This window comes from Syzygium oleosum, unplaced genomic scaffold, assembly GCF_021117445.2.
Source record: "Syzygium oleosum isolate NSW1041296 unplaced genomic scaffold, Sole_v2.1 Sole_v2.18, whole genome shotgun sequence".
Lineage (NCBI taxonomy): Eukaryota > Viridiplantae > Streptophyta > Magnoliopsida > Myrtales > Myrtaceae > Syzygium > Syzygium oleosum.
The window spans coordinates 4,091,027-4,116,513 of NW_026607502.1; the positions used below are offsets into that span (position 1 = coordinate 4,091,027).

The following is a 25,487-nucleotide window of genomic DNA, read 5'->3' on the forward strand; positions in this document are numbered from 1 at the left end:
CAGGCTTGAGAAAATGTAACCCCTACTTTTGCAACCCCCAATCATCTTTTAAGAAACATTTTGTAAAAATAATAATTACAAAAGAGAGGAAAAAAAAAAATATCGGTCCGATTTGGATGATTTGGTCTATACCTGAAATCGGGAATCGAACTAATTATCACCGATTTCAAATTTTAGGAATGGGGAATTGCCAGTGACCGACCGGTTCAATCTGGTTCGATCCGGTTCCAATACTCGTCCCTAAAGTTAGAGTCACCTTCTCGGTACAATTCTCGACCGCAAAACCATTTTCTCTCCATCTCTGCTATCAAATTGCTGAATCAGATGCACTCCAACTTCTTCTCTTCACTCAAGCGAGTCGAGAAACGACTCAAACTCGACCACCACCGCTGCCACCAGCCACCTCAAAGCACTGCTTCGTCATCACTCGACCATTCTCCGATCTCCCCTCTTTACCTTCTCTCCTCCCACCACCACCACCACCAACCCTTCGATCCTCCTCCTCCTCGTCAAGATAGCAGCGAAGCACCAGAAGCGTTCCTCTCTTGCTCTCCCCAGTTCCGTCCTCCGCCCATATCTCCGCCGCCGCCGGCGACGGAGGTCGGCGCCGGTTCGGCCGGCGACATCGACCGGTTGATGCGGATGCTGGGTTTGGGGAACCGCGAGCTGGAACCTCGCGGAGGGGGAGCGGGTTGCGGGGACGCCGGGGTTTGCGGGTGCGCTGGAGGGTTCTACGAGCGAGTCGCCGGCGTGAAGGGTCCCAAGTGCCGGAAGGAGGCGGAGAGATTGGATCGGTGGATTGAGTACTTCTTGAACGGCGGCGCCGGTGGTGAGGATGAGAGGGTTGAGCCGTTGAGGTTGGTGCATCTGCTTCTGGGTAAAGCTGCGTCTGTTTGCGAGGGTGGTGGTTGCGGTTCTGGTGGGTTGGTGTTTCCTTCCACTGTTGATGAGTTCCTTCGTGTTGATCCTCCTGGTCCTGATGATTCAGGCCGAAAAAGGGGTAAACAAGATGAAATTTGAGCCATCGTTACAAGATTGTGTCATTGTTTGAGGCTGATCCTCGTGATCATTTTAGTTTTTCGCGACGAATTCTCAGTTTCTGTTGCGGTTTATGTTGAGTTCTTGTTTTTCGGAATGTGATACTCTGGAGGGTGAGTTCGAGTTCAATGCAATGAGAAGATATATATGCGCAGTTCTTGTTTCCGGGCCTTTTTTCTCTGATCAAGCTTTGTTCTAATTGTCATTGCCATCTTATTTTCAAGTTCGATTTTTAATTGTAATGAAGGAAGCTCAGGACGAGCAGCTGGATTCTTTGATGTGATAAGGATAAACAATGCAAGTAACTAGACTGTGAAAGATATTCAAGACTGGGTTGAGATCTTTTATTTCGTCATGCCAAACCCGCTAAAATTTACGAAGAAAGGGGACAAAAAGAGCAAGTGAACATAATCCTGCTTTATAATTGGTTCAGCTAGTACAAGAACCAGCAGGAGTCAACTAGCATGCTGTTTACAATGCTTTCCAGATCTCATAGCATTAAAAGTTTTCAAGTTTTAGCTTGCCTAGCCCTTTAATTTTAAAAGGGCTGTCAGGACCTCATCTATGTCTGGTCGGTTTGCCGGATCTGGAGAAGTGCACTGATGAGCCAGTTGGAAGAGCTTTTCTATGGTTTCCTGCTGCTCCTTGGAAACATTTGAAGCTAGCAGAGGGTCCGAGATTTGGAAAATCCCATTGGTTCCGTTTGCAAGAACCGTCTCTGCCAGTTGATGCAAACTGATTGGGGATTCGTTCTCCTGAGTGAGCGCAGTCGGTCTCCTTCTTGTTAGCAGCTCCAGCATTATTGTTCCAAAGCTAAAAATATCCACCTTTGTTGTGACTTTTCGCATGTAGGCAAATTCTGGCCGAAGGGAGAAAAAAGAATATACTGATTGAGTGACAGATAGCCAAGAGTTGTTATTTATGGCTTAGAAATTGCACCAGAACAGATCAGGAAAGAGAGTTCAGACGGAGGAGGAATCATAGGACATTACTCAGTTCTCATGCAAATCATTATCATGCTAATTAGAATGAACGTATTGAATGCCAGCTTTGATGATTTGTGTTTCAACTCTATGGCCGACAAGTCAGTATATATCTATTCCCATCTGGTTTGCTTGCTTAAATACTCGCTTTTACTATGTGAATCTCCAGTGTCGATTGAGTGAAATATAACTTGAGGATTTAATAGTTATCGCTCAGAAAAATAACACATCTTCATTTCGTGTACAAATTAATCATAGTATGAGTTAGAATGAATGAGCTAAATACCAGCTGATATTGTTTTATGCGCAGCACTTGTCTAGATTTCAGCTTATATGCTTGCAGGAGCAGATTGTTGGCTTTGATACTTTTACCTTGTGAGATGTCGAAGGAGAGTGAAATCTTTGGGCTTATCATGCTCAAGAAATGTTCAGAACTCGACTAAAATGAAATGGCTACTTGGGATGTTTTGGCTAAATCACATGGTCATTGACTTGTATGAGCAAGATGTTACCTGGTGCCATGTAGCCGATCGTGCCTTGGAAATCTGATGAAGCTGTCATGCCAGTCCCATTCTGGAGATGAATCCCTAGCATCCGAGCGGTTCCAAAGTCGCTCACATGAGCCTCCCAATCTCCATCCAAAAGGATGTTAGCAGGCTTCAGGTCGCAGTGGATTATGGGGAAATCATATCCAGAGTGCAAGTAACTCAACCCGCTTGCAATGGAAATAAAGATGTCAATTCTTTTAGACAGCGTCCACCGCGACCCATCCATCTGAGCGTCATGTATTATGCTGTCCAAGTTCCCATTCTCCATGTATTCGAGGACCAAAGCTTTCAATTTCCCGCTTTCCCAAGCATAGCCGATCACCTTAACCAGATTTCGGTGCCTCAGTTGGCTAAGGATCTTCACTTCTCTATTGAAGCATTTGTCGGATTCTGCGGAAAATTGATGTAAATTCAATTTCTTCACAGCGACAACCTTCCCTTCTTCCAAGAGGCCCTTGTACACAGTGCTCAAACTGCTTGCACCGATGATATTGTCCTTGCCGAAAAATTCAGTCGCAATTTCGAGGTCTTTCTTCTCAAACCTCTTGAGGTTCATTGCAGGTGCATAATGTGGTTCTGAATTCTCAAGCGCTTGTGACTTTTTTCTGCCCGATTTGTACTTGATGATCGAAAGTATCAAAACTAGTGCACAAAGTACAGTGACAGACCCCACAGCCAATAAAATTCGTATGGTTCTCTTTGACAATTTCTTGTCACAAGAGCCGAGAAATTCAGTTCCACAGAGAGCTTCATTACCTGTTAAACTCGATGCATCAATGTTAACAAATATGCCCTTCTCTGGCACGCGACCTTCAAGATGATTGAAGGAAAGGTTGAGGTGCTTCAAGCTAGAAAAATTGCCGAAGCTTTCAGGGATCATGCCCATCAAATGGTTATAAGAAAGATCTAGCAGACTCAAATGCTTCATCTTTGCCAAATCACTGGGGAGTGACCCATTTATCTCATTTTTTGAAAGATTCAGGCTTGTTAGGGACTCCATTCCTGTAAAAGCTTCAACCGGAAGTGGGCCAGAAAGTCTATTTCCTGACAAGTCAAGAGAAAGCAAGTTTTTGCAGCCACCGAGTGTTCTAGGAATGGTTCCTGATAGTTTATTGTTCGAGATATCAATAGCCTGTATCATTTCCATTTCACCAAGCTCATCTGGCACAATTCCCGTCAATGAGTTGCGTGAAAGATTCAGATATATCTGCATTCTTTTCATGCTTCCAATCACAGATCTGGGAATTGAGCCAGTAAGATTGTTGTCAGATAGATCTAAGGTCATAAGCCGCATCAGCATCTCCATCTCTCTTGGAATCGAGCCGCTGAGCATGTTTCCACTGAGGCTTAACAGAGAAAGTGACTGGAGTCTTGAGATTAAAGTTGGAATTGGACCCATCAACCTGTTCCTCTGCAACTGCAAGTTCGTCAACTGTTTCAATTCAAACATTCCATCAGGTATCGTGCCATTCAGGGAATTGTCATGGAGAGAGAGGCCTTGGAGGAGAGAGAGTCTCGAGATTTCTGGAGGAATCGGCCCAGAAAAGTTGTTTTCAGCCATTGACAGAGTGAGTAACTGGGTCAAATTGCCCATCTCTGATGGAATTTCACCCACAAAAGAATTGTTAATGATTTTCAGAATGCGGAGATTAATCAGGTTGCCAATGCTGGGTTTTACGAATCCGCTTAACTTGTTGTCGGTGAAATCAAGATAAGCAAGTCTCGAACAGTTGAAGAGATCATCAGGGATCTGACCAGATATATTATTGGCAAAAATAGCTAAAAATGTCAGATTTGACAAATTCCCTAAGCCTAGGGGAATTTCTCCACTCAGATAGTTCATGCTGAGACTTAAGACTAAAATACTGGTGCAGTTGGTAATGCTAGCTGGTATTGATCCCTCAAGAAGGTTGTCATAAAGGGTCAAGTTCTTCAAGTTGTAAAGCGAACCAATATTTTTCGGAATCTGACCTGTGAGAAGATTGGAGTTCATAGTCAAATATGTCAGATTTGTCAAGTTTGTTAAGGACGAAGGAATTGCTCCAGTGAACCTGTTGGAATGAAGGGTCAGAACCTGTAAAGATCTCAATGAACCTATCTCAGGAGGTATACTACCAGTCAAATCATTCTCCGAGAGTCCTAATCTGGACAGCGACTTAAGTTGGAATAGAGATGGTGGAATGGTGGAATTGAACCTATTCCTATACAAATGCAAGCTTTTCATTTGAATCAAATTTCCAAGCTCCGGAGGAATGGAGCCTGTGAAGGAGTTGGTGTATAATTCAAGAGCGACAAGGTTGGTACAATGGCTGAGTTCTTTCGGGATTTCTCCAACGAGGGCATTCTCAAATAACTGGAGATATTCTAAATTGGACAAGTTGCCGATTTCTCTAGGAATGACTCCTGACAATTGGTTTTGACTCAAGTCTAATACTTGGAGAGATTCCAGTAAACCGACAGAGCTAGGTATAGGACCAACCAAGTTGTTTCCGAAGGCTGGAAATTGCTGAAGATTGGTCAATCTTCCTATATTGGCAGGAATCGTGCCGGTGAGATTGTTGCCATTGAGACCAAGGGCCAAAAGCGATGTGCAGTTGCAGATACTTTCGGGGATACTTCCACTCAGGAAATTGTCGCCGAAATCAATTGACTGCAAACTCCTGAGATTCCCTAATTCTCGCGGAATCGGACCGGATAGAGAGTTCTCATAAAGAGTCAATTCCAGGAGCTGCGAGCATCTTCCGAGATCCGACGGAATTTTCCCTGTGAAATTATTCAGAGTTAGATCAAGAACCTGGAGGGCTGAGAGGTTCCCTAGTAATGGTGATATGCCTCCTGTGAGCTGCTTATCCACCAAAGAAATGGACACGACCTGTTTCGACACCTGGTCACATGTAATCCCGGACCAGTTGCAGTGAGAATGACTCACTTCATCCCAATCATGAACAGCTCCCAATGGGTCATTGGTGATGGAGTTCTTGAAGGCTTTCAGTGCTTGAATCTCAACCTGTGTGTTTGTTTCCAGAGAAAGAGAAGGAAGAAGAACGAGTAGTAAAAACGTCATGGATATCGCAAAATCAAGACCGAGCATTTTCATTTTTCCCTGAACTACTTTGAAAGTGAGTGAGCCGAAACACTCAGTGAGGACCTTTTATAGCAGAAAACGTAAGAATTAAAGAGGCCATGAAATCATGTGAAAGAAAGTCGTCTTCCTTCTGGAAATGGTCAAACCAAGATCATTGCTAAGAAGACAAAAAATGGCGGTTCTAGGACACTGAAATGAGTAGGAAAGTTTGACCAGATCACTTGAATGTGGTGATAAAACTCCATTGGCCACTAGCTGGAGATGAAGATAGCATGCCCACCAATCAAAATTGTCAAATCTCCAAAAGAATAAAGCATAGAACCTGGCCTACTCACCTAACTACAATGTGAATTTCCTGTTTTCCATATTTTCCGTAGAAGATGTTGCATGTTTTTCGCTCCACCTCGGATTATTTAAATGGGAAAAATAAACATGTCTTCCCTTTTTATTCTAGAAAACCTATCAAATTTCCCATGCTCGTCGACCAAATCCTTTGTACATTTGACCACTAACATGGCATAAAGCGAAACTTATTGGAATTTATGTGGGACATTTCTTATTGCACCCGTGATTAAAGATTCCTTTAGATGTGCAAGTTGGGTAGACAGAGCGGGGGGGAAAGGACAAAGTCAACCATTTGCACTGCGAAAACAAGACAATAGACTTGTGACCTACCATACGCGTTTGCCCCTTTGACTGAGGCAGTGAGGATGGAGAGGTTGCGCAAGTTGCAAACGACGGCCAAAGAGACGAGGATCGACTCGTTTTTGAGTCACGCTTGATGCTTTGTCCCCGCAAGGCAACAAAAAGGAATGGATCATCGGTGAGTCAACTGATCCAATGGATTGGGATAGATTGTGATTCTTTGGTCGACCTGGTTTTGTCTTTTGTTTTTTTAAGTTTTGGCTCGTCTCACGAAAAATTCTAAGTTATGGTCACTAGGAACAGACTTATCTTAATCTTCACATCGACCTCTTATCAACCGGTACTCCTGAGACAAATCTATGTACGACCATTAACGGGATTAAAATCAAGAATACTCCATCGATATTTCCCATTTTGCCTTTGAAGTGGGTATTTTTCTCAATTTGTCCTTTATGAGATTAAGGAATTCTACCTTGTCCTTTAAATCTTTTCAATCTATTTCCTAAGAAGAACCATTTCATTAAAATCTGTGACACCAAGAATTCCAAACTTATATTTATGTGATATATTTACCTCAATCAAAGTTCCGTCAATAAGAACCATTAAAAATATGCCTACATTAACGTCGAAAAACAAACATCGTTGACATAGCATGAGGCTTACGTGACTTAAGTGAAATAAAAATGACATTGTTTTAAATGAAAAATCATACGGAACCTTGATTGAAGGTAAATATATCATATAAGTACAAGTTGGAGGTTCTTTATATTATAAAAAAAAAATGTTTAAGGTAAATGTGTCACAATGGGCATAATTTGGAGTTTTTTATATCACAAAAAAAGTGCAACGTAAATGTGTCACAGGTGACTTTTTTCCTTATTTAAAACATATTAAACATCATTACAACTCAAGCAGTACTTAAAACACACTTGGACATAATCAAAACACACTTACAGGACAACCATTGACACCTCACCAGAGTCACTGAATTATTGGAAGAAGAATTCACACGCTTGACAAGTAGTACAAGAGTTTATGAACAGAAATATTGAAGAGAATTTCTGATGGAGGGGTTCCTAAGAATAATGTGGCTTCTGAGGATTGTTTTATGACGCCCTCTCTTCGAAGTTGCTTCTAGTTTTATTGGAAAACAATGTCGTGGATTCCTTCTGCGTGCTCTATGCAGAGTCACCTCTATTATCTTCAATCTGTTTGCATTTTCTGGGCAAAAGGACACTATAAGCGCCATAAGTTGTGTACGGAGATCACTTTGGTGCCATAACTTTTTTTCGGATCACTTTGGTGCCAAGTCGGAGGAAAAGAGATCACTTTTGTGACTCCGGCCAAAAAAAGAGCCACGTCAGATTTCCGACGAGCTACGTCAGATTTCCGGTGAGCCATGTCAGCATCGAAAATTAATAAAAAAAGAGCCACGTCAGATTTCCGGCGGCCATATCAGTATTGCCACTAAAGTGATCGTTTTTCAAAAAAATTGGCACCAAAGTGATCCGAAAAAAAATTATGGCACCAAAGTGATCTCTGTACACAATTTATGGCACTTATAGTGTCCTTTTGCCGCATTTTCTGATGTTTTGTGCAGATTTACATTGAGCGCACATGATCATTAACTTATTTTGTGATAAGAATTTTTCCTGTTTTGTTGTCTTTAGCCGACACTTCTAGCGGTGTTGTTCTTGTTATCATCGGATACTCATGATAGAATCTCTTTATTAGAGTTTCTTAATCCTATCCCGACATGTCATCCTTCATGTGCTAACTATCTTTTATGCCGTTGGCGTCTTGGACAGAATTGGTTGGTGCTGTTACCAATGATCAAGCTTTCTTGAGGGTTCTCTTAGTAATCCTCCTTCGGGACTAGTTTGTCTTGCTTCCACAATTGTTGATTTGTATTTCCCTAGCTTGAGGAGGGTGTTGCCTGTTGGGTCTCCATCATTAAGTTCCTTCTGCTCTTCTAACAGGTTTGTCTTAAATACAGACTTTGTGATGCCAAATTGGAAAAATTCCAAATAAAAACTTGAAGTATGGTCATTTTCTCAAAAGAGGGTCTAGAATGGATATTAAATAAGATCATGAAGTGGCTAAACCAGTTTCAAATAAGCACCTGAACTTGCCGGCCGACGAACCTGTGACATTTCCAACGATCAGAATAGGGATATTTTTGTCAAAAAAATATGGGTATAAACTAATAACCCTAAAAACAAAAGAAGAAACCCAAATTCTTTTTGGCTCTTATTCCCCGTTCATTGGAGCACCCAAATTATCTCCGAAATTGAAGCAGTGAAATTGTGTGCTTCCTTCTTTCTTCCTGTCTGTGGAGCATTCCTATTCGTGTAGCATTACCCAAATTTCTTTTCTTTCTCATTCTTTTTGTTGAGATGCAAGTATAAGTTGTGTTACAGAAGCCCTTCATTGGAGAATTGATGTAGTGCGGAGAAGTTAATATATCATAGTTGGCCCATAACTCATTGGCTTTAGTTTTGAATGAATGTGGATCCAATTGGATATGTTGACTGGTTCGCACTTAAACTCTCTTTTGGCAATCTCCCCAGACGAAGGAATTGGACTTTTGCTACCGCTCCTAACAGTTGGTATCAAAGCTTGAGGATAGGATTTTCTGGATTTTGATTTGGGGCTCTTACTTGTCTAATTATTATTTAGAAATTCTGTTGTTATAATTATGTTTGGAGCGAAAATAAAAATTGATAAGTTTAAGGGGAGGAACAACTTTGGGTTATGGAGCATCAAGACGGAAGCGCTATTAACAATTCAAGGTTTGGTCGAAGCACTAAAGGGTAAGGACGAGTTACCCGAAACAATGATAGAAGTCATGCTAATGAGAAAGGTAAGAAGTATAATCCTGTTAAATTTATCGAATGAGATGTTAATAGAGGTGGTCGAGGAGAAGGATACCGCAGCGTTATGTAAACGATCCAACGACTCTCGTTTAGTCACAATGATGAGTAAAGAAAACTCTCCAGGTTGATAATTAAAATTTAAACAGAGAATAATTGGGATTTCATGAATTTGTTTCACCCTCCTAACCCAATTAGTGGAATTCAAATCCATCTTTCAACATTGATGTTTACAGTCAAACAACGAGGTGGGTGACCCACGCCACTCGGCTCTACGCAATCTTTCCATCTTGTTCTTGTCTTGTGTTTGGTAGCTGTGAAGAATATTGTACACGAAAAGGAAAAATTCACTAGATTGTCCCGAGAGTTTCAATTAGTTGAAAATTTTGTGTTTTTTTTCACGGAAAAAAAAAATCGATTCTTCTGTCTAGGTCATTCTTGCATGTCCTTGTTTCGACTTCAGTGTTATTCCAGGTTTTTTAATTGGCAAGAAAAACTTTGCATTTTATTTACGGTCTAAGTTTTGAGAACAGTTGACGATAATTCCACAAAATTTTTCATGATATCAGAATAAGAGATTTCGAGTTCAAACATTTCCGGCCCTTATCTATCTCCCTTTATCTAATCTTGGTGGAGCTGGGCGTGTACGATTAAATACTGACGCTCGGACTAAGCCACGGAAATTCCTTTATCTAATCTCGTTGGATTACATGTCCAGGTTCCTTTGTTATTTTGGAGTGCCAAGGAGTTGGGCTCTTATGACTTGCACTGCATAGTAGAATTCCATAAACGTTTTTACATAAAGGAACTTTGGAATATGCTCTTGTATATCAGTTGTGAACTGGAAATAAAAAGCTGGTAGTTCTAACACCAGTAGCTTTTGTGCTATTTGGCTTGTGGCTTCGACTAGTCCGTTCCTGGAACAGGCATTTGCTGCTTCCTTCAAGTCTTTTATCAAACCGACCGTGCCGGAGTAGCCCAGTCCAACATCTTCTCTGTTTCAGCAGGGAGATTGTCCTTCTCTTGCTTAAGAGCACATGTCTGTCTTTTACTAGTTCTCGGGTGAGACGGTCGGCGAAAGAATACTTTGAACCATGAATTCTATCAACAGAAAAGGTAAACCGCTTAAGCCATAACTATCAATGCAGGGAGTCGCCCATGCGCTTGTATATTGGATAACTGCCTTTTAATGAAGCTGAGAGTACCTTTACAATGAGTTTTTATTAGAAATGGTTTCAGGAGTTAAAGATATTAAAAAAAATTCTGTACCTCTACTTTTTGCTAATATCCCAGTTTTCAGCTGTCGATAATTAATCTCGGCTTTATGAAAACTACCACTACAATATTTGCCAACAAAAAGTGACGAAATTGCCGACAAAAATGGTAACTTGCATCTTTTCTCAGAGTTTTGACAACAAACGTGTCCTGAGAAGTCCAAGTCCAACGTCGTGTGTTTCATAAGCTTAGTTCAAACGGCACAACTCCCCATTGATAATGTCCTTGTGAAGCACCGAAAGCTGCTAATGGAATGTCATCCTTTGCCATCTTGATTTGCCAATAGCCACTTTTACAGTGCATTCTTGAGAACCAGGAGGCACCCATTATTCTGTTAAAACAGTTCTGCTAGGAATGAAGTATCCACCCTATCATCATTCAGCTTCTTGTAATTGATGACCATTCTGGCCTTTCCCCTCTTTTCTTCGGCATGATTTGGAACCATAATGGAGGACTTGTGGGGGGACTCGTGCTTGATTAAATGAGCTTCTTCTCTAACAACTTGTTGATTTGTTCAGCTAGTTCTTGAATGTCCTGATGAGTGTATGTCATTTGTTGTACTATGATTATTGTCTTTGGATTCACGAGTTGTATCCTAACTGTGTATAAGCAACTTAGACGTTCTCCTGATGTCAGTTGGGTCGTCAAAACTTTCTATCAACCCAGTATACTTATACCTGTTTCTCCACATGCCCAGTATTTACAAGCTTTCTTTCCTTTTGGGCAATACCTTTTCTACATTTGGGCAATCTTTACAAGCTTTATTCCTATACTTTTCTCCTCTTTGCCTAATGCAAGATTTCTTCTTGCAATGCTTTTTCTTATATTCTTTCTTATTCTTTCGTTTGCGATCCCATTCTCGCGGAGTACACCACCACCTTAGGGTTTTGCTTTTTGATCTTTCTATCTTTCATCATTTGCAAGCACTCTGAGCATTCACCCACTTTCTCTTCTTGATCCATGGGTATCATGCTTATTGTTTGCAATTCTTCACTCTCCACATTGTTCGATAATCAAAATATTAATGGGATACTGCAACTTATGAAAGAATATTAACATATGTTGACTGCTGTACCCTAGTTTGACAATAACGGGAGAATTCACACGATGTAATTTTCTAAAATCCTTGAGATTATAGAGTTTATATTGTTTAATTTTCACTGCCATTCTTCTGATCATTAAATCCGAATTTTACTCCTAATAATTCTTTCACTATTCCTGCACAAAATTTAGCAAACATTGCTTCCGGAGTGGCCTCATTATGCAACACAGCTTTTTCTTCGCTTCTGAGATGATCATACCAATCAGCAATGATTCCAGAAAAAAAGAATGCTCCATTTAATTTAAGAAGTTTCCAAAAGTCCAGCTATTGTTGGGATAATCCCCTATGTTGTTTTGCAGATTACAAAGTAATCAAAGCACGTTGCTTGTGTAGAAATAGCTTGTAGATGCACAGGCCAATATGCAGATGGAGTCCTAAACGGAAACTTTGAAGGCCGGTAGCGCTATACTTCTACAGAAGGTGAATAAGGAATTTGATATCGAATGTGTCTAAAGTTGGATGGACTTGTGTAGAAGGTGAGCGAGCTCTAGAACGAGAGAGTCATTAAAGCTCAAATGGGCCAATAGAAGGTGAACAACTATGTAGAGCCAGAAGACTTCGTTATGCTTAGAAGTACCAGAGTGGAGAAGGTGAACAATTCAGCAGTAAGCGTAAAAAATGGAGGTACCATATGCATAAGCAACTCCTGCTACAAATGGAGTAAAAGACATGTTACGTGCTTCTACATTCTTGAAAAAGAAGACCAGATCATCTTCCAATTTGATTTGAATTCAAATTAGGGTCTAGCGACCACTTTCAAGGTCTACAATCCGTAGAAAGCAACCTAGAGAAAATCAAAATAGTTTTTCCTCTTTGACCTAGATACGGCTTCCAACGGTTGGTTTGAAGACTGCAAGGCTATCTATGGGAACCAAGGATGACTGAGGACTCTCTGGAAAATTTAGGACTTCTATTGTCTGTCTTTACAACTCTCGTGCTTACACTCGTGAAAGTCTACTTCTTTTCTGATTGATATTCTCTGAAAGGGTTGTGCTTCTCGTAAAATGAAAAAAGAGTGTTTTTAAAGAGTTAGAGGTATTTGTTGCTGTAGAGTCATCCATAAAGTCATGCGAAGAAACAGCACATCTGCAAACCGGAACATGTCTAATATTACCAGTCGATTCCAGCCTTTTCCTGTGGCTATTAGTTTGAAAGAGTGGATATATACCAATTGCACAGTTGTTCTTCATTCTACAAAAGTTTCTTTACGAGCCATCCACGAAAAAGTTTTAATTTTCTTAAGACAACAAGTTCATCCTTTGTTGTGTCAGCCTTCTTATCACAGCTACTACTTTGTAGATTCCAAGCATAACTCCTGTTTCTGTTGCAACTTCCGAACACTAATTCATTCGTTTTTGCGCAATCCATGTTGAGAATATGACCGGTTTGACTTTTGGTTCTAAAGAAGATCCAGGAGTAAACCCCATGTGAACTGCTTCCTCTATAATTCCTGTTTAAGAAAGCATAATTATCCCTAGCTACTTCTGTAATCGAAATCAAGACCGTCTGTCCAGGGGTCGTGTGGGAATTCAGAATTTGGACAGGGGCTTTTTTCGAAAAAGAAAACGACAGTTTTTATATACAAGTCCCCAAAGATAACTGGTACGAAGGTGCTAAGTAATTACCAAAGACACAATTCAACTAGCAAATTAGTAACTTCAAGAAAAAAAGGTATGAAAGTAGTATCAGAGTGGAAGTGAGGCCTTGAATTATTTCCTAAAGAGCAGATTTTGTAGTGGGGTGGCTTCAAGTCTTCAATCAAATACAATCACGTGAAGAAAATGGCCAGAAACAAATTCACATATAGCGAAACTTCTGGGCCACTTCATTGACTTGATTTTGTAGTAAATAATAAGGCATTGCGCAAATGGATCTACCTTGCTAGGAGCTCAAAATCCACAGCTATAATAGCTGTGAGCACAACATGTTTTTGCAAGCCGAAAGGGTATGAAGGGACAATGATCACTTGCGACTTCCATAGAAAAGTGAACTCATACCAAAAAAACTGGCACTCCCCATTGATATAATCCAAGAGATTGTAGAATGGAAGAAGCCAACAGATAATAACAACTTATCGGACTTATCATCCCTCTATAATGCCCAATTTTAGGAGCGTACCCCTACTAATGAACAAAGACGAGGGACTGTACACCTACTAATGGAACACAACTAATGACAGTTATGCCTATGAGGCACCGATGATAATTACTTTTTATTGCAGTGTCTACAAGCCCAAGAGTCGATACAGCTACATCATAAGAAATCTGCACCTTACAGAACATATAAATAGTCATTTCTCAGTCTCTCTTCACTTCAAAGCAGCTAACTGGGGTTCATAGTCCCAAACTTCCTAACAACCATTAGCATATATCATAACAGCATCTACAAGCTAGCAAATGCATATTATCAGCACAGAGAGAGAGAGACAAGGGGTGTGCTACCCGTATGTAGCAGCTCAGTCCCAGTGCCATAGCATGGATACCAGTCTAGTCCTTCAAGTCTTCAAGCTTCTCTGCTTCAATCTTCAGAGACTTGAGGTATCTAACAGCTTCATCAAACAAAGTGACAGTGCTCATCCGGTTGCCACCAGGAATGATTCCTCTCAGCGCCTTTACCATCCTCTTCATTTTCTGCTGCTTGGGTTCACTGCCCGAACGGCTCCTACTGCCCGAGGACTTCTGGAGAAGAGAAGAGATGCTAAGATTCCTAGCCTTTGATCCATAGCTGGAGCAAGAATCAGGAGACGAGCAACTGTAATTGCCATTAGTCCGCGCAGTGCTCACCTCATCCTCGTCATACTCTTCTTCTTCCTCCTCCTCTTCCAAGCTCAGCAAAGCATCAATGTCATCTGAGTCCTCTTTATCAGAAAATGAAACCTCCCTTTGCTCATTAAAAGCACATTTTATCTCATCTTTCTTCTCCACATAGGTCGGATAGCTTTGAAAGCCTGGATTTCCAAATTTGGGGGCAATTGCCGGGTGAAACATGATTCGACTCTCGTGAGCAGTCTGGTCAAATACAATGAAATTCTTTGGGCACAAAGTAGATGGTTGAAATTGAAGACCATGGACCGGTGGAAGGTGTTCCACGGCTTGTGGTGGTGGAACCGCACAAAATGCATATGCAGTCGGAAAATCCATGTACTCACCACTCATTTGATTAGTCAAGGAATATCTTTCCTTTTCAGGGGGCAAGTGGTGGTTGCTCTCCATCAGCGTTACAATTTCCTACTAATAATCGTCCGCAGTGAAGATGTAGATCTTCAGCTATTCAAGTTTGTAACACTGACTTTCAGATGGCTGAGAAGGTGGCTAAAGCGACGACAGAGTCACAGAACTAAATACTAGATAAGGCTACTGTAATGATTATCAGAACCAATTATTTCACTTTCAAGGCATTACTCCTGCATGAACACAACCAGAGGGCCTCTCTATTCTCCCCAAAGTCCCAAATCCCAGAGCTTAACAGGGTGAGACTACGTAACAGGTTTAAGCAACTGACGGAAGTATTCAGCCTGTTGCATAACAGGGAAACACGGGTTTAGGCTACAATATTTCGTCCTCAAATAAGACAATCAGGTTAAGCCAAACATGCATAGAAAATGCAGTAAGAACATGTAGCCAGTATATAGACAAATGGCGCATAATCCGATGAAAGGAAACCAAATTATCAAGCATATATCAAAGAAAAGGCAGTTAGCTTTTATTTCACATTTAACAATTATCGCACTATTAACATGATAGGGACAACTTGGGGGATTGAAGGAAGGGATACTGGCAATGCATGGGTTGATCACAGGCCACAACACCCAATTGACATATAGGAAATGAGAAGGGAAAATTCCATTTAATCCCTGAACTTTGGGGTGGTCTGAGTTTGCACCCTAAACCGTTAACTTCAAATCCTGGCATTTTCATGCCGTGAAATTTTTATCGTGTCATAATTCATATCGTCCACTTCAATAAATGTGGAATCCCATAAGTTAGTCACTTAAAGGATTTATTTAAGTTTACAATGTAAAGTGCTACAGACCACAAATTTCAGGTTTGTAGAAGCGTCACGTAACTGCAGAGTGCCAAAACATTGAGGTAAATGCGACTTTTAAAAGTTGAGGGTCGTAACACAGCCAAACTTTCAGTGAACAAAGCGAAGTTCACCCAAACAGTACTGAAATGCATGCCCAGAAGATGATTGCAGGAACCGATAAACATTGGACAAATGGTCCACAAGTAGGTCATAAATATCATCATGACGAAGCACTAGTGTGGATTATAAGCATTTACAACCCCGCACAACTAAGCACAGTAAGCGAAGATGTCATTAATTAACTCAAAAATTATCTTTTTAGAGAATAGCACTTTTTTAATTGCAATTTCACTTAAGATACTGAAAAGCGAAGTGGTAAATGTTAGTGAGGAAAAGTAGCACCCACTCAGCAGTAACCAAAATGGCTACATCTGGGCAAGCACATTCAGTACGTTCAAGGTAAAACACCAGGAGTACAAATTCGTAAGAAATTAAGATCTTGACCCAGCAAAAATCAAAATGAGCACTTTACCTGACAAACTTGCATCAATTGGTAATGCGCAATCAATCCAACACTCATTTTAATTTTGCCAACTTCCTTCACTGCTCGATATCTCTTAATGGTAACTGCAATGTACATTCTCAATTCTCCCACGAAATCCAAACGGCCAAACCAGATGAATTTGTTGCTGAACTTTGAAAAGCTACCTGCAAAGTGAAAACCAGGAAGCTAAGCAGAATATAGCCATTCTCTTGCCCACGACGCCAGCATGTAGTTGAGAAAGAATTTAACAAGACCAAACTCAAAACTCTTGACAGTTGTTACTAATTTTTTCAACCTCATCATCGCTAAAATGACTACCTTATCACTCTTGGTGTGAGGTAAAAGCATACATAAACTGATCACCTTCAGCAACTTAAAATTTCACAGGCAGAACACCATGAATCGCAGTACGAAGTTCCCCTCAAGAATCCCCACGCTTTCCCACCCCCACATTCAACGCCGACAACTTCTCGTGAACCAGGACAAATTTACGAAGCAAAACCGAAAACAGATCGCGGGGACTCAGAGAGCCAAAAGGACTTACCAACTCAACGAAACTATAGGATAAAGAAGAAGGCAACCATGCGAACGGAGTTCCTGAACATCCACGGCATGTTGATCCGCTTCTTTCAATCTGCACCGACACGGAAACAGAACGGCAAGCCTCTTTAAAAAGAAAAGAAAGAAAGAAAGAAGAAAAACCCATCAAACGGGGAGACCCCAATTGCAATCCCGGCAACAGGCACCACCCGACGACCCATTCAACACCCACCATCTCCCCCACACACAGCTCGAATTCACGCGCTTCAAGAACAACCAAAACGAAACGGACGAACCCCCAGTTCCAGTTCCAGTTCCTAACGGGCAGGCACGGACCCACGGAACCCTCGCCAAAATGAACAGGGGCGGGGGGCGAGATCTGACGCCAGAACGACACGGCAAACCAGAGAAGAAGCGCCCCCCCGGGCGAAAATTCCCCCCCCCCCCCCCCCCCCCTCCGATTCAAGCCAAGCCGCGGGGGCTAGCGAGCGAGCTCGAACGGAGGAGGAGGAGGAGGAGGGCTCGACGGCTACCGATCCGAGGGGGGAAATCAAACACCTCCGCTCGGACACCAAACCCCCCCCCCCCCTCCCCGGGAACGGGACACGAACATCGGACAGAGGGACGAACCTGCTTCGTCGTCGTCGACGTCGGATTCTTCTTCCTCCTCAGGGAAATCGAAGATCGCAGATGCTCCTCGCGCTAGAGAGAGAGAGAAGGAGAGAGAGAGAGAGAGAGTAAAGTGATGAGATGTGCGAAGGCGGAGATGGAGGGAGAGGGAGAGATAGAGAGAGAAGGGGTGCGCACCAGGGAATTAGTATTTTCTTCTTTCTTTTCTCCTTTTTCTTTTTTGTTTTGATTATTATTTGTTTGTTGTTGTTATTATTTTATTTTATTTTTTCTTGGATGGGTTCCAAGTCAAAAGGCGGGGGATCTGGGCCGTCGGATCCGGGGTTTGGGGGGGCGGGGGCGGGGGCCATCGCGGGAATGCTTTTTTCCCGGGTCCAGCGGATGGTGTTCTGGCCGTCGGATCGAGCACGCGTGAAGGGGGGGTGTGGGGCCTGCCGGCTTTGACAAAAATCTTGTGCGCGTCTTCGAAACTGATAGCAACCCGGACCGAAGCCCTCCCCCGCGGCCCCACCCTTGGGAAAAGTAAAATATATATATAGGCTCCGTTCGTTTGCCGAAAAATATTCTCCTTTTGGAAAATATTTTCCCGGAAGTCATTTTCCTGGAAAATGTTTTCCCGAACATAATTTTCGGATTCGGCGATCAATATGAAAAAGTTTCGGAAAATATTTTCCACCGGCGACCGCGGCGGCACGGCGGCGGGCCGCGAGACCGGCGGCGCGCAAGAACGGCCATGGCGGCGGCGGCGGGCGGGCAAGACCGGCGGCCAACGGTGGTGACCGGCGATCAACTTCCTCTCATGCGGAAAATATTTTCCCTCCCATGAGCAATTTTGCTTTCAATTTGGGGGAAAATGATTTCCTCTTTGTGAAAAGAGGAAATCATTTTCCTCAAAACAATGAAGGATTTGGGGGTGGGGAAGGAAAATGTTTTTCCACGGAAAATATTTTCCGGAAAAATATTTTTCCGCAAACGAACACAGCCAGTATTGTTACAACTTACATCCGCAAATATATATTACATATATATAGAGTTACACGTTATAGTAAAAGACATTATACCTGGAAATATATTATACGATAGGGTTAATACCACGAAAAATCCCGAATTGATATACCCGTGACAAATTCACCTCGGAATAATTTTTTGACTATAAAAAACCCCGAATTGGTAAACCGGTGATAAATTTACTCTCCATTAGTTTCCATTAAATTTTACCGCTAAATTGCTGAGTTGGATGACACGTGGCGGTCGACGAACGTACCAGTTTAGGATTTTACCCCTATGTTTGTTTGTCACGGATTTACCGGTTTATGATTTTTTATGCTGTTAATCCAATTTAACGAAGGGTAAATTTGTCACAAATGTACTAATTTTGGGTTGTTTGGGGTAAATTTGTCACTGGTGTACCACCATGGGGTTCTTGGTGGTCAAAAAATTAGTTTGGGGTAAGTTTATTACATGAATACCCCAAACTAAACCCCGAACTAGTACAACTGTGACAAATTTACCCTCTGTTGGTTTCCGTTAAATTTTACCATTAAATTGCTGAGTTAGATGACATGTGACAATTGACGGGTGTACCAATTTAGGGTTTTACCCCTCTGTTTATCACAAATATACCAGTTTATGATTTTTCATTCTATTAATCTAATTTAACGGAGGGTAAATTTGTTACAAACGTATCATTTTTGGGATTTTTTGTATAAAAAATTTAGTTTAAAGTAAATTTGTCATATGTGCGTTAGTTCGGGATTTTTCATGGCGTTAACTCTGTAGTAAAATAATGTCTATTTTATATATATAAACAATTAGGAAAGACATAATAGCTCAAAACAACCCCATGAACACACAAAAAGACTTTTTGGTAACTTACGTGCTACAATGATGAGAAACGCCCCGTTTTTTTTTTAAATTTTTATAGATATTTGAATTTCGACTCGTTTAATCATGCAGATTCTTTATGGTAGCCTATTTTGGTGCATCGGACCCGATTTTATTTATGGGGGATAGCGAGCGTGATCTAAAAGATCATTTTGAGTAGGAATATCGTCATGGTCCACTTATAGTGTGGATATATTCCTAGCAATTTTATGGTATATTGTAAATGTGATTTTACTAAGAAGTGATATGAAACTTGCCCCTTGGAGTCTTTCTCTGTAATATGTTGTGTCAAAACCTAAAAAGGCTACGTTTGATAATCCGGATTTGAGTTCGAATATGATAACAAAGTATCATATCTAATGTTTGGCGACGTCTTCTGGACCGGATATACCCAGATAAAATGTCGAATAAGAAACTCGGGCTATGGGGTGGGATAAAACCGGATTAGATAAAAAAAGTAAGAAGAAAAAACATAGCAATTCGGCGAACCGCCACCACAACAACCTATCACTCTCGACGACCGTGCAATTGTCATTGTCTCCGACCAACGCCGATTGTCATTGCCGTCCAGCCGATTGTCTTTCGATGACTGTCGAACAGAACCGGCATGATGCTTCAATGTATGTTGGTCCTAAATAGTGGTCACCTGATTTTGCAGTGATGCTTCGACATCCAATTGCGTCCTTTACTCAGATTTGAGATTCTATACTAGCAATCGAAAGATTTCAAAGGAGAAGGAGGAGGAGGATCTCCAACAAAAACGGTGATCGCTCAAAATGTGCTAGTCTTGCTACCTTAGATTTGGAAAGTATTCCCTCTATCAGCAAGTGAGATTTTCAAAGATTTTAAATCCTATATTGGATTGCACCAAACATGGAAAATGATCTTTTACAATCTGGAAGATATTTGAAGGATTTCTAATCCCACCTTATCATGTCCTATCTTAGCCAGAGTTCATTTGAAAATGGACGTGTGGAACTAACTTATTTTTCCAATAAAAATTCGGAATGAAACCAACCCCATTTTCATCCCAAAGAGAAAAACATAAATCAAATGTAAATGGAATCTTTTTTTAAGAAATTCTTTTTGACAATAGAGTCGCTTCAATATAAGAATCATATAAAATGACTTGGAATCCATCATTCATTTTTTTTTCTATTTATTTACACGCAAAAGCCCCTTGTTGCCACCTTGTCTAAGGTAAGCAAATGAAATCGCCCGGATCGGACCGGACCTGCCAATTGTGGGCAGTTCCTAGGGGCACCGGTCTTGTTCAAGGTTCCAAAAAATTGGAGTCGGTTATTTTCGTTCAATTCTTGATTTTATTATGGAACTGCCTATCTGAACCACCCGAACTTGACCGATCTTTTTTTTTTTTAATTTATTACAAATATATAAAAACTAAAAAACCTTAATGTGTTGAACATTATTCCTTGGTCTGACCAATCATCATATTTATACTTACTTGCACGAACGACTCGCGCTTCGCCGCTCCCTCTCCCTCTTTCACAACACAAGCCCTAATCTCAATTACTCTTACTCTCTCACTCAAGTCGCCCGCCTCCCTCTTGCTCAACTCTCACCTCCCTCTCCGGGTGACTCTCACCTGAAGAGTCTCTTTGTTTCGCCCTGTTTCACTGTCAATGCGTCCGAGAAGCTCAAAACTCTCGTTCGAAGCCTCTTCATCAGTATCAACCACCGCATATAAAAAGCTTCTGAGGTCAAGATCCCCTATCCGATCCGATCCTTGTTCTTGGCCAGAGACTACATCGAAGGTACAAACCTTCTTGCTATTTCAGTGAATTAAAACGTGATGCTTGAGACCAATTTTTAAATAAGAGTCGAGTAGTGATTATGGATCTATTCGTAGTTTATATACATGTTGGTGTCACTGAGATTTGTTTGGATCGGAATTGGAGCATAAATGAGGACTCCGTATTCTATGTTTGTATTTATCACTATGTGTTCATAAAAATGTTAGAGTAAAATTTTGAGTTGGCCCATTCAGGAACCAGACTGGATTGGTCGGTTAAGTCAAGTTCGATTCTAGAATGGGACAGTTCGGTTCCTGATTCCTGGTTCCTAGTTCCTAGGTGGGAATCGGACCGCCCGGGAATCCCATCGAGGAACTGATCATATCTTGCCTCTTGGTTGTGTATGATCTAAGTAATTAAATATGAGGATAATACACTTGCAAATTCACTGTCAAGGACAATAGAATCTACTTTATGTCATGGTCGAATTATAGCCATCATATATTGCGAATATGACGTCAGTAAAGAGTGAAAGAAAACTCACCCTATAAAATCTAGCCCATTTCAGTATAAAGTCGAAATCCGAAAAATCATTAGGAAATAGTTCATCCAATGTAAACACATCGTTTCTCCCCAAAAAAAAATTATCAATTTTCCCAATCTATATAGATAATGGACCCAAATGTAGGAAATAAGTACAAAGAACCCACAGAAATATCCTGATTATTTTTAATATAGTAAATATATCATTCAGAATTATCCTAACTATCCCTAACAAACGCGTGATAAGCAGACAACCTAATCCCACTTTTGAGTTTTATTTACAATTTCCCAAACTAGACCATCTGTTAACTGATGTTAACTTGAAAAGGAAAAGAAACAATATCATCTCCGATCACAATGGAGTGACCCCCAGATGGCAGGACGCGACTCGCGGCGTAATCGACCAATTCCAAGCCCTTGCAAGCATCGATCTTGAAATGAACCTTATGGCTACTTCCAGCACTGACGAAGACCCTCTTGAACCCAATCACTTTCTTTATGTAGGTGCCCAAGATCCCATCAGGAGGCTTCGAGTACACCAAGACGACGTCGCTCCCGTCCCTCGTCCCGGTGTTCCTCACTTCCACCTCGAAATCGATGTGGTGGAGGCCGCAATCCAAGTCCTCGATGGGCGCCGCGGGGCACGGCGGCCTCTTGGTGCCGGGGCTGTAGTCGAGGTCGCGGCAGTAGTCGAGACTCCCCAACCTGATGTGGACGGATTGCTTATTCGCGGGCGTCAGCGTGTAGTTGAACCACGTGTAGCTTAGCCCGTAGCCGAAGGGGTACACGACGGAGCCGTTGAAGAACTTGTAGGTGCGTCCCGGGTAGCCCAGGGAGGGGTCCGGCCTCAGCGTCATCGATGTCATGGGCAACATATCGACGTAGTCCGCCGTGTGCCATGTTAGCGGTAGCCTTCCACCTAGTAAATTAATCGAAATAACTCACCATGGTATAAAGAGTATATTTGCTTAAGCTTAAAAGATAAAGTACTATTGAATTTGAAATATGATAAAATATATGCATTGCAAGATTAGATTTATTAAAAAGTAAAATTAAAAATAAATCCACTTTGATATGGTAGCACAATTTCGTATTTACCAGGATTATATCTGCCAAAGACAACATCGGCAATAGCTCGACCACCTTCCTCTCCGGGATATCCAGCCCACAAGATGCCGCCGATTTTCGGATTTTCCTCCGCAAACGAGATGTCGACGCCGCCGGCCGATAGAATCACGAGGACGACGGGGCCCTTGGCAACCTCGGCCACTTGATTGATGAGCTGAGTTTGGTAGCCGGGAAGGAAGAGGTCGGTCCGGTCCAAACCCTCGGCCTCCACCGACAGATCCAGTCCCGCCAAGACTATCGTCGCGTCGGCCTGCGCGGCGGCTTTCATGGCCTGGAAAATGAAGCTGTCGTTCTTGCAAGCGATGTCCCCGCACCCCATCTCGTACTTCACCTTTCCATACCTCGAGAAGCCGTCGATGGGCGCGGTGTATCGGCACGGAATGCCTGAATTTTAGTCATAAGATCACAAAGTAAGAGACAAAAAAAGGAAGCAGTACACGGAACTCATAAATTAGACACGTCATCGTAAACCCGGGCCACGTACCGGCATAGTTGCCGATCATCGCCGCGGTGGCGTTGGCGTGAGGGCCGACGACGGCTAGGGTTTTGACTTTGTGATAACTAAGAGGGAGGGTTTGGTTATTTTTCAAGAGAACGATTCCTTCCCTCGCCGCTTGAGCTGCTAACTCGATATTCGACTTGGTACAAACATCGTCCTTGCCGAGGGATTCATACTTCGGACTTCCATCGAAGAACCCTAGCCTCATGAGCAAGACATAGAGATGGTTCAACGAGCTGTCGATCTCTCTCTCCCTCACCTTCCCTTGCATCACGGCATCGGCCGTGAAATTCGTGTAGTAAACTCCACAATCCAAGTCCAAACCTGTTACAGTAAAAGAAAGTTCACCCATATATCACTACAAGAAAATGAACACATAACCAAATGAATTGAAAGTGAAGATGAACATCTTGGTGAAGGGAGCTCGGCCAGAACTAGCCTGCTTTGAGCGCTCTCGCCACGGCGTCCTCGTTTGTGTCGCCGAGGAACTTGTGATAATCCACCATTACTTGGATAGAGTCGCAGTCGGAGACGATATACCCGTGAAGATCCCACTCTCCTCTGATCGTATCCTTCAAGAGGTTCGGATCGGCGCAAGTTGGAATCCCGTCGACTCTGTTGTAAGAGCACATGACGCTGCTGACGTCGCCGTCTTTCACGCACATCTCGAAAGGCCTGAGGAATGTTTCCTCCATGTCTTGCTCGCGTACCTTGAAAAATAAGCGAACCGATGTAAGCTTTTTTTTCGCTTCTCTATGAACAAAAACCCTAGAATGCGAAATAGGAGTGGGAGGTTTTTTCGTCAATGATTTACCGTCGCGTCGAAGTGGAAACGATCGACCCCTAGCCAGTTATCGATGTCGTACGCTGCGTAGTGCTTGCAACATGAGGAGACCTTGAGAGGCCTTTGGTTCGGGTTGGCCGTGACCTCGGCTCCCTCAACGTCTTGCAAGCCGCGGACGTAGTTCACGGCGTACCTCCCGACCACGAAAGGGTCCTCCCCGGGGGTTTCCAGAGCTCGTCCCCACCTGGGGTCCCTTACCACGTTAATGTTCGGACTCCAATACGTCAACCCGGTCCTTCCTAGGTTGTACATTGCTCTCGCTTCGGTCGAAACAGCCTGCGTTTTAATATGACAAGCGCACATAATGTTCTTTCAGCCTCTAGTTTTGATTGTTCATTGAATTTTGAGTACATAGTTCAAGATTCATACACATACATAATGATATGGTGGTTATGTGGGTAAATTTTTCGTCCACCTGGCCAATACTTTTCCATAGAGACTCATTGAAGGAGGCGGTCGTGAGGATGACGGTTGGGAAGCTCGTCGCGCCGGGAACAACATCATCAAAGAAGGTCCCAGGGCCCACGTTAGAGACGCCATGGAGTGCCTCGGACCACCACTCATACTTGGGAAGCCCTAGCCTCGGGACTCCGTAGGCGAGGTCGCCGAGCTGCTGTACCTTCTCTTGGAGGGTCATCCGCTTCACCAAATCCTTCGCTCTCTCCTTGTAGGAGAGTGAGGAGTCGCAGAACGAGAAGTCCGACATGTTGAGGCCGAGTTTCGCGTATCGCGAGGCATCGCACACGTAAGTGTAGTTACTATTCCTAGAAGAAGATGATGATGAATGGTCAATGCTAAATTTAGTAGGCTTTGCTTTTGTAGTTGTTCTCATGGCCGTACAGGTCGTGCAAAGAATGAGAAAGATGAAGGTGATTGTGGTGAACTGAGGCATTTCTGACTTTTCTATGCAAAAGTAACTTGGAGATTGATGTTGACCAATGGAGAGCTGAATTGGAGATGAACCTAATTAGAACAGGTCAGATATGTGCAGAAGCTAACAGAATTGTGTAATTTCTCACAGTATTAATGAGGTATTTATAGGCTTTAATGATGAGTATATAATCAACATTATCCATCGCCGTCAATCAATCAAATTGATTGCACAATAATGTAATGAGAGATATGATGAATCAAGTGAGATAATATGAATATCTTAATTATCTCTATCCAATACTTATTGGGAACCAAATAAGTTCCATGAATTTAGCAGTTTGTCACTATCCGATTTGCCTAGATTTTGTCACAAAAAAAGTGAATCGATGGAGATAAGTTCACATTGTCACGTACACAGAAGAACATTGTTTTTGTCCCTTTGTACTCTATTGAGAGCTAGGTGAGTTATGATGAGAGGATTAAGTTATAACTAATAATAAGTGATTTATCAAACACAATATTCACTATCGTTGACTAAGATGTATAGTTTACTATCACTAGAAATTGGAGCAAGCACGATGTTTCTAACATTTACCACCTAAATTGTTAGTTCTTTAAAGTTTATAACTACTTGATAATTACCTCTTTCTATAATTAACTTGATTGGTTTCGT

At 42.0% G+C, this 25,487-nt stretch overlaps 4 protein-coding genes across 4 annotated transcripts; 1 reads left to right on the plus strand and 3 right to left on the minus strand.

The window, feature by feature from the left end:
- Positions 1 to 256: 256 nt before the first annotated feature.
- On the plus strand, positions 257 to 2,143 carry LOC115688939 (uncharacterized). The gene is made up of 2 exons (XM_030614901.2): positions 257 to 1,000; positions 1,286 to 2,143. The coding sequence occupies exons 1-2, from the start codon at positions 325 to 327 to the stop codon at positions 1,345 to 1,347; spliced, it is 738 nt and encodes a 245-aa protein (XP_030470761.2). The 5' UTR covers positions 257 to 324; the 3' UTR covers positions 1,348 to 2,143.
- Positions 1,359 to 5,699, minus strand: LOC115688938 (LRR receptor-like serine/threonine-protein kinase FLS2). The gene is made up of 2 exons (XM_030614900.2): positions 2,534 to 5,699; positions 1,359 to 1,897 (listed from the first exon to the last, which is right to left on the minus strand). Exons 1-2 carry the CDS (start codon positions 5,664 to 5,666, stop codon positions 1,563 to 1,565), a joined length of 3,468 nt encoding a protein of 1,155 aa, XP_030470760.2. The 5' UTR covers positions 5,667 to 5,699; the 3' UTR covers positions 1,359 to 1,562.
- Positions 5,700 to 13,722: 8,023 nt separating this feature from the next.
- Positions 13,723 to 17,386, minus strand: LOC115688920 (transcription factor bHLH144). The gene is made up of 4 exons (XM_056319684.1): positions 17,290 to 17,386; positions 16,664 to 16,753; positions 16,108 to 16,283; positions 13,723 to 15,063 (listed from the first exon to the last, which is right to left on the minus strand). The coding sequence occupies exon 4, from the start codon at positions 14,759 to 14,761 to the stop codon at positions 14,036 to 14,038; it is 726 nt and encodes a 241-aa protein (XP_056175659.1). The 5' UTR covers positions 14,762 to 15,063; positions 16,108 to 16,283; positions 16,664 to 16,753; positions 17,290 to 17,386; the 3' UTR covers positions 13,723 to 14,035.
- A 4,389-nt stretch (positions 17,387 to 21,775) lies between these two features.
- LOC115688919 (probable beta-D-xylosidase 5) lies at positions 21,776 to 24,662 on the minus strand. The gene is made up of 6 exons (XM_030614875.2): positions 24,357 to 24,662; positions 23,912 to 24,217; positions 23,537 to 23,807; positions 23,083 to 23,421; positions 22,569 to 22,982; positions 21,776 to 22,389 (listed from the first exon to the last, which is right to left on the minus strand). Exons 1-6 carry the CDS (start codon positions 24,645 to 24,647, stop codon positions 21,776 to 21,778), a joined length of 2,235 nt encoding a protein of 744 aa, XP_030470735.2. The 5' UTR covers positions 24,648 to 24,662.
- Between the last annotated feature and the right edge of the window lie 825 nt (positions 24,663 to 25,487).